This window comes from Cupressus sempervirens, chromosome 9 (genome assembly GCF_028749045.1).
Source record: "Cupressus sempervirens isolate cs-2001-9-10 chromosome 9, ASM2874904v1, whole genome shotgun sequence".
In the NCBI taxonomy this organism is placed as follows: domain Eukaryota; kingdom Viridiplantae; phylum Streptophyta; class Pinopsida; order Cupressales; family Cupressaceae; genus Cupressus; species Cupressus sempervirens.
Window position 1 is genome coordinate 597333021 of NC_143126.1, and position 8998 is coordinate 597342018.

Genomic DNA, 8998 nt, shown 5'->3' on the forward strand with positions numbered 1-8998 from the left:
GGATGGAAAGTACATCAGATGGATGTAAAAACAACATTCTTAAATGGAAATATTATAGAAATATATTTGGAGCAACCTGAAGGATTTGAAACTCATGATCCTAACATCTTTGTTTACAAGCTCCAAGGGCTTGGTATGAAAGAATTGATAAGTATCTCACTAGCTTAGGATTCTCGAAAAATGAAGTCGATCCAAATTTATAGTATAAAAGGGATAAAGATGATACAGTAATTTTGATACTGTATGTTGATAACTTACTAATAACAAGTGATGATCATCTCATAGATCAATGCAAGAGATATCTAATTAGAGAATTCGAGATGAAAGACTTGGGACTCCTTCATTACTTCCTAAGACTGGAAGTATGATAGAATTCTAATAGCATTATACTTAATCAAGGGAAGTATACATTAGATATTTTGAAGAGTTTTGGAATGTGGAATTGCAAGTCTATGTCTTCTCCAATGGAGACTAATCTACATAAACTCAAAGAAGCGGCAAAAAAATCACCTTCCATAGATTCTACTCTCTACAGACAGATGATTGGGTCCCTTATGTACTTGGTAAATACAAGACTTGATATTTGATATGTTGTTAATGCTTTAAGTCAGTTAATGTGTGAGCCAAAGGAGATTCACCTAGTTGTTGTAAAACACATTATGAGATACCTACAAGGCACTCTTAATCTTGGGCTCAAATTTGCATGCATTCACAGACTCGGATTGGGGTGGAAGTGTTAAAGAGAGAAAAAGTACTTACAAGATGTTGTTTCAGTTTTGGATCAACAATGATATCTTGGATATGTAGAAAATAGTCTTCAATAGCACAAAGGTCCACATAAGCTAAATACATTGCAGCAATGATGGCCTCTCGGGAAGTAGTTTGGTTTAGAAAGTTACTTGTGGGGTTATTTAGACAAGCCATGAATCCTATGATTATTCATTGTGATAATCAGAGTTCCATCAAGCTTTCGGTGAATCCAATTTTTTGTGACAGGCCCAGGCATATTGAATTTCCTCACCATTATGTAAGAGAAATGGTAGACAGGATTACTATAAAATTAGACTACATTTCTATTGCAGAATAGACAATAGATATTCTCACCAAACCTCTCTCTAGAGTGAAGATAGATCACTTCAGGAAAATACTAGACTTGGTATGGTTGAATTGTAATTCATTTGTATTCTTTAAATTATTAATAAAATAATTTTATTGTTAGGCTATTGACTATTATGGGCTCCACCATTTGTATTGATTATTTAAGAGGTGACGATCTTTGAAGTAATGAATACTTGTATTAAAAACATTATGAGAAATGACGATTTCTCAGATAATGTATTGAACAGTATAGAACTACTCTTAGATCTAGGTGAGTTCAAGATCATTCGTGACATAAGCATTTCCATGTCTATGAATCACAACTTAGATAAAGGAAGAATTTTTTCTTCAGACTTTATCCTGTGTTCTGGTAGATCTTAACTTAAGATCAAGTTGTGATATAGGATTACCGATTCCTATGAATAACAAACTAGATAAATGAAGAACTTAATTGTTCTCGGATTTTACCCTGTGTATTGCATTGCATGCAATACTGACATCACTAGTATAAGTGATAAGTCATATCACAAGATGGTTATATGACTCAATATCATATGTTACATGATAACATTTTCTCAGAAGATTCAAATAGATATAGAGTATCAATCTATGCTTATTCATCGTAACTGATGATGCTAGATATGTTATCTCTCAGTATGATTAAGAAGTTAAGAGGGAGTGTTAAATATTAACCATGATAATCATATTGGTCTAAGAGGTACAGACCGCACCGTAATCTTCTCCGATTATATCATACAAAAGCATATATATACGCTCGACTTGGCAATAGGATGGCCGGTGATCCTTGGCAGTAAATGTATCTTGTACTAACTATAACTAATTGTTTTGATTACGTAAAAAAAAGTTTTAAAGGACTTGAAACCTTCAACACAGTATCATAGAAGTACAAACATAAAAGTTTAGAAAATAAAAGGCCCCAGACAACAATTAAACAACCACAAAAATAGGAGGCCAAGGTACAACTATGCACTAAAAGACAACAAAAGAAAAGCAAAAGGATAGCACCCTAACAACTACAGAGTCTTCAACAAGTTCGCAACTTGATCTGCCAAAATATTCATATTTTCCACAGAATTTTCCAACTATAACTAATTGTTATGTTAGTCAAACATTTTATTATTTCCTTAACGTGGCAATTTCTACAAGTGGTGTTTGGGCCGACCTAGTGTCCCTTTGGTCTTCATATTAAGGGTAGGTGTTATTGTAGTTTGAGGACACACAATAAACATAAGTCTACTCCTTCAAGCAATACTACTTATACAAATTTATTGCAGAGATAAAACAAACTCAAAACAGAATTAAAGGTGATAACTCCTACTTTCAGAGCATTAAGAAGATCATCTTCAACAATTCAAAGGATATTATAAAAGTCTTGAGTTTTAGAATAGAATGTGCAAAAACTTTATATTATTAGAATGCATAAATGAATTGCTTTTGTAAAAAGTAGCTCTAAAAGTATGCATAAAGGTAGCTCACACAAAAAAGCAAACTAGAGTCAAACTAGACTAAACTTAACTAATGCTCAATTAAGTGAACTTAAACTAAACATGCATGTGCAAACATGTACTCAATTATGCATAAGAATATTTTTGGTCGCGTGCTCTAGTACTTAATGGACTAAACTAAGCTAAATTATGCTTGACTAAAGCTCAACTAAGTGAACTTAAGGTAAATATGCATGTGCAAACATGTCCTCAATTATGCATAAGAATATTTTTTGTCATGTGTGCAATTACTTAATTCAATATAAGCAAATGTTCATAATACAACAAACATGCATGCTCAAATAGTAAATGCAATGAACTATCATCCCAACATAATGTGCCCACCTTTGCATTCACACCAACTAATATTAGCTCAATAAAAAATATTTTTTTGTTATTTGCCAATTGCAAATTAAATATTTAATATACCTAGTAGTCCTAACAAGGCTAAATATTTAGAAAGTGTTGCAAAAAATTGCTTGAAAATGCCTAGAAGATGGCAAACATTTTTGCAAAATAGGCTTGGAAGGTTTTTACCTCTAACTTGTTTGTACTATTGTACAACACAAACAAGTGCAACTCTTTATGACCATACGTAATTTTCATCTCCTAAAAAAATGTCATTTTTTATGAATTGACAAACATTTGAGGGTATTTTGGGTCTTTTTGACATAATGGAAGGGATGGATTTGGCCCAATCTTCTCCAACTAATCAACTAGCTTTGGCAATTGGCAACTAGCCCAACTTTAAACCCTCATAATTTTGGTATCTCATCATTGAAAGATTGATCAATGCAACTTGTTATAGCAAATAAAAATGGGTGTCTTCAAAGGCTGTGAAAGTAAGCAAAATAATGATGGGCAAAATGCACACATTTAGCAATAGTTATAAACAAATATAACAAAAATATAAATAAGCATTAGCATCATACATCCATTTTCCAATTATTATTCACTCCTTACTCAACCATGTACTAATGAAAGAAACTAAAAAAAAAAAAGTGATAAGTAAAATATATCGACAACTAATTGCCACCTACTTGCACTCCTAGTAGTTAGAATCTTTGAATGATTACTATTAGGACATTTGTGCCTAAGCATTGACAATTTTTTAAACAACTACAAAGGCAATTTCGAATAAGATTTGGCTATTCTTGAAGTGGTTGTACTCTACATTTACTAAGGTGTCTTTTGGTAAATATCAAGTGACACTTTAAAATGACATTTTATACCATTACACAAATAACAAACCCAATAGTATGCATCATGATTCATTACTATCCATAAGCCAAGATAATAGCTATAAGCAATTAACCAACAAACCAAAAAATATCATCTACATCCGATTTTATTTTACATACCTAGATAAACAAAATTATAACAACTCCCCATGTGCTTTTCTTTATGTAAGTACATCATTGAATTCAATCCTTAAGTCAAATATATCCAAAATTATGAAAAATAAATTGACACAATACAGAAATTTCGCCATTATCATTGTACTCCAACATTTTATTTATCCTGCTCATCTGCATTTAAATACATGAGAAACGTCTAAATATCAAAGTAAAAAGCATGGCTTACCAAGGACATACACAGTAATTTTATTTTTGTTAAATTGTCCTTAAATACCATGAGTCTCAGGTGGTTAGATAGCCATGCTAAAATAAAATGAATTGAAGCACATGTAGTAAATCATGGAAGCTGTACAGCAAGCCCCACCTTCTATATTCCTACTTCGTTGTGTTAAAAAAACTATCTGACACCAGAGTTGCAGTTCACTACCAGGGCACGAGCTTTAAAATCCCAGGCCCTTGTGTTCTGTTCAGATATATCGCATAATGGGTAGAGTATGATGAAATTAGTTAGTGGACAGAAATTGGGAGGATACAGCTATATGACCCACATTAGGGGGCCCTCCTCTTCTCTTCCATAAATAATCAATCTGTTTCTTCCCTTTCAAAAATTTGGTAAACCAGCGGGCAGAAACAGTTGGATATCTCTTCAAATTTTTGTCATTGAAATCTACATAGAAGAGGCCATAACGAATCTTAAAACCAAACAAGAATTCAAAATTATCCATCAATGTCCAGATGAAGTACCCTTGAGCGTTGGATCCATTCCTGCACCGGGCACCCACATAATCATGCTCACAATAATACTGAAGCATTCTAAGGCTCAATATAATAAGCTGTATACAGTTAAAAGTGTTTTTTTTCTTTATTCAGCTTACCTGATGGCGAGAAGCAGACTCTCAAGATAATCATGGATAAACTCCATCCTTCCCGTATCATTTAACGCCTCAGAGAGTGGAAGAGATTTGTTGTTTATGGTGCCATATCCTATGCAGCAATTCAAAAAACATTTCAGAAATTAGGGGGAAAAAGAATCAAATAAACATTGAAAATTGCCTAGAACTGAACAGATATTTAATTGAATGGCTTGTAAACAACAGGAATATCGTTGTTGTTATCAGAATTCAACTATATAGTTTTTGAGTCAAATTTGTTGACTCATGTTTTATAAGTTGTAGTTTGGAGGAATCCATTTCTCATGACAATTAATGGAACACTTAGCACTCATTGCATTTACGTGATGCTCACAAGTGCACATCACCTAGATGTAATGAGTGCTAAATGAGAGATGGTTCCTCTGAACCACTACTCATAAAAACGGATCAATGAGTTTCATAAAAACCTATTCAATTGAATCCTAACAGCAATATCACAATTTGACTTGCTGTGAAAAATATCTCCTACTTATCAGATATATCCTTGCTACTTTGAGACTTGGGTCCCATAAAAAGACACCACTGATTCTTTAAGCTCGCTGCACTTGAATAGCCATTAACATACAATTAATTTGTTTATTCCACAATGAATTGCAACATATGGAATGTTTAGCAAATGTATTATCACGAGTGTCTCCCAAAATGCCCTAGGAAAACAGGGTAGTGATGGTATCTGAAATTGCATGAAGGTTTAGGGAATTGAGTATCACTGGCAAACAATATATATTTTGGTTTCATGGAGATCTGGGTTCCTCACAAACAGCTATTAATATAGAATTGCTTTAGGGCAGTGAGTACCATTTTCATAGATTATAATAGCTGGATTGCCGTAGTGTAGCTTGAAATGTTCCAATAATGCTTGAAATCCATACGGAACGATTGTAATCCCAGTTGGTGCTATCTGCAATTTAATTGAGTAAAAGTTTCATGTTCCACTCTACCAATTCTATTTCACATTAAAGATTTTGACTACCTAATGATTTCCAAGGAATAAAATATGGGCTTACCTTACCAATAGGGACATTGTCTCGCATTACTTTACACAGAAAAAAAAAAACATATGCATCAGTATCCGAAATGATTTTACCAATATTCATAACTTCGTTGTGCGTGTCACAATTCGCTATGTACCTGATTGCTTTGCGCTTATATCTCTCATAAAATCTCTTTCACTAGAAACCCAATGACTAGGTGCATCGGAGACATAGTAAGTGCCATAATGATTCAACCCAACGAAATCAAAAGATCCCTTCAGCTTTTTAGATTGTTCTTCGGTGAAATTAGGCAGCCTGGAGCCTACAATCTTCTTCATGCTAGAAGGATAGTCCCCAGAGAAAAGGGGATCTATGTACCTTTTAGACAAACAAACAAAAAGGATCATAATAAATTGTTACAGATGTAAGACTCTATCATAGGGTTATCAAAAGTACCATCCTGATTCATTTCGGTAAACACTTACCACCCAATTTGAAAATCAACTGTTCTTTGAGTTGCAGCTACGTCCTCCGACGAGTTTGTCAATGGCACATACCACAACGCCAGAATGACCAGGCTGATAAAACCCTTTTGCTTGGGCTGCAGGAAAAACAGGGATACTCAGCTACTATTATCAGATTTTCACTATCTATTTGAAATATGTGAATTTTATTTCCGGATTCCATTATGTAAGTTATTTTAGCATCAACATGTTGGATCACACTCCGTGACCCATCATCTGAATGCAAGAATAAAATTTATAACCAGCATATAGGCCTATTTTAAGCCCTGGTTTGAGAGCCCTTAAGGATTTTCCTACTTTCATAGTTTAGGGTTAAACCAAAGGGAGAATAATTGAGCCATTTCAGAAGTGAGAATGGGCAAACCACTCATAAGAATATCTATTGCCCAATTAAAGCGTTGAAAAATTATAACCTGAAATTTTTCTCTATAAAGTTCAACTGCTTCAGCATGAGCTAATAGAACATGATGACCAGCAACATATGGTTCCTCCGTAGAATCTCCAGCACTACAGTTGCCAAATCCAAATGGATAAGAACAGCGTTGTGGAGGCCACCAGCCAATGTCATAACCTAAAAGGGGAAATGCATTTGGCTCGTTGAAAGTTGTCCAGTACTTCACTCTGTCCCCAAATTCTCTGAAACACACTTCTGCAACGCTCTGAAATCTTTTCTGTTTAATAAGACCAAATGAAAAATTGTCAGGCATCTGCTAAAGAGAAGATTAGCTTCATGAATAACCAAAGCCACTTCTTAAAGGTTCTGGCTTCTGAAGAATTTTGTTAAGCATAACTTACAAGTTACAAAAGAATACCGAATTCAAAATCAATTATAGATTGAAACCTTACACTATTTTTGGACTGAGCCATCCGCCATAAGCATCTTCCAAGCTCTGGGGCAAATCAAAGTGGAATAACGTAACATGCGGTTGAATACCTGCAAATCTTACAAATGTCGTCAATCACAAGTTTTGGAATTAATTTAATTTGACTGTGAATGGAAAATATAGGGTTTACTATGAATTTGTGGCCCTGGGCTCTTTTCATGCGACAATTACCATGAAGAATGAGTTCATTGATGAGATTATTGTAGTATTCCAATCCCTTTGGATTGATAGCACCCCTTCCATCTGCAACAGACAGAAAATTGAGATGAGTTGAAGGTGGATAAAAAGGAGCTCAATTTTTACTTATAATTTTGTAGGGTTTAGAACAGTAGATAAGACCATCAAGAATAATGAGATGCAGTGCTATTCCTACTTTTGATGTTGAAATGAAAATAGTTTCTGGCAGTACCGGGTATAAGTCGAGACCATGAGATGGAAAATCTATATCCATTTAATCCCATTTTAAACATCAGATGAACATCCTCCTGAAAAAAATGTTTGCAGCAGACATGTTAAGCCAACTTAAAGCTTATGCATATTTGTTACTTACATTTACCTTACTTGCAAGCATTGTGTAGAAATCATATTACTTCATAATGATGGTATTGATCTGCAGTAACATCCCCTGTGCTTCCATCAAACATTTTCCCTGTACAAACAGATTTAAGTCAGTCCTTTTTAAGCGCGTTCATTCAGGAAGGAAAAATAATTCTAATGCTCTGATCACTGGATCCAATATTCATTCAAATTCTACATTTTCTCTTATTCCAGAAAAGAAGGAACTAACCAGAATGCGTATAAGTATCCCAAATGCAAGGCTTACGGCCATCAATTTGTGCTGCGCCTTCAACCTGTACACAGGTATACCAGAGCCAAATACCCGAATTTATTTTAACCGTACAAGAAATTTATAGAAAAAAGAGAAGAGAGAAGAAGTGATGTTACCTGGTAAGCAGAAGTGCTTACCCCAAATATAAAATTTTCAGGAAAATCATCTCTGTTGAGGCCGTCCAGCTTGAATTGCAGAGAGGCATGAATTTGAATTCCTATGATGAACCAAAACAAAAGTGTTCCTCTCTTCCCAATCTCCATTTTTCCCCTACTTTTCCACACTTTGAGCAAATCCTTTGCTAAATAAATGGAACTCTGATGATTTTTAAACGGTTTCGGTTTATTAGGGCATCCGTGAGTAAATAGAGGGGAAACGCATCACGGCAGCTTCGGGCAAGGCATTTGGTCATCAGATTCCCAATAAAATTGCAGCCACAAAATCTTGTCCGACATTGCATTTAACATCAATCAAAATTGATGAAATCTAAATACGTCATTTTTGCATTTCTAGGCCATTCGGATCGACCTTTTGTCCCCAAATAATGGTTTATGCAAGGTTTAAAACGATGAAATCATGGTTGTGTACAGGTTTTGAAAAAGAAGAAGATAGAAATGGCGGTTTAACTTTATCATCGTTTTATATAAAGTTCTAAATCGATGAAATTATGACTTAAAAACAGAGCCAGATATTTAGAAATGGCAGAATGATGGGGTTTTCCAAAAGTTACCGAATGATGGAATCGTGGATTTATCGAAGCATTCCTACAACAGATTCATAGTTTTCTACACAAAATTTATGATTGAAGCATTGATTTTAGAAATATGATTTATTTTTGGGTAGAGTTTTGTGTGAGGTTTGAAAATAATAGAATCAAGGTGAGTGAGTTTTATA

General features: G+C 34.3%; 1 protein-coding gene across 2 annotated transcripts; it reads right to left on the reverse strand.

Annotated features, from left to right (window-relative positions):
* Positions 1-4086: 4086 nt before the first annotated feature.
* On the reverse strand, positions 4087-8771 carry LOC149540097 (putative inactive beta-glucosidase 33). 2 transcript variants are annotated; one of them, XM_089801295.1, is made up of 13 exons: positions 8242-8771; positions 8063-8126; positions 7866-7924; positions 7685-7760; positions 7447-7518; positions 7238-7325; positions 6805-7057; positions 6353-6468; positions 6025-6245; positions 5901-5929; positions 5692-5794; positions 4837-4945; positions 4087-4726 (listed from the first exon to the last, which is right to left on the reverse strand). In XM_089801295.1, the coding sequence occupies exons 1-13, from the start codon at positions 8365-8367 to the stop codon at positions 4465-4467; spliced, it is 1578 nt and encodes a 525-aa protein (XP_089657421.1). In that variant the 5' UTR covers positions 8368-8771; the 3' UTR covers positions 4087-4464. The 2 variants fall into 2 exon arrangements, with proteins under 2 accessions (XP_089657421.1, XP_089657420.1); XM_089801294.1 differs by having other exon boundaries at positions 8221-8504.
* Positions 8772-8998: the final 227 nt, after the last annotated feature.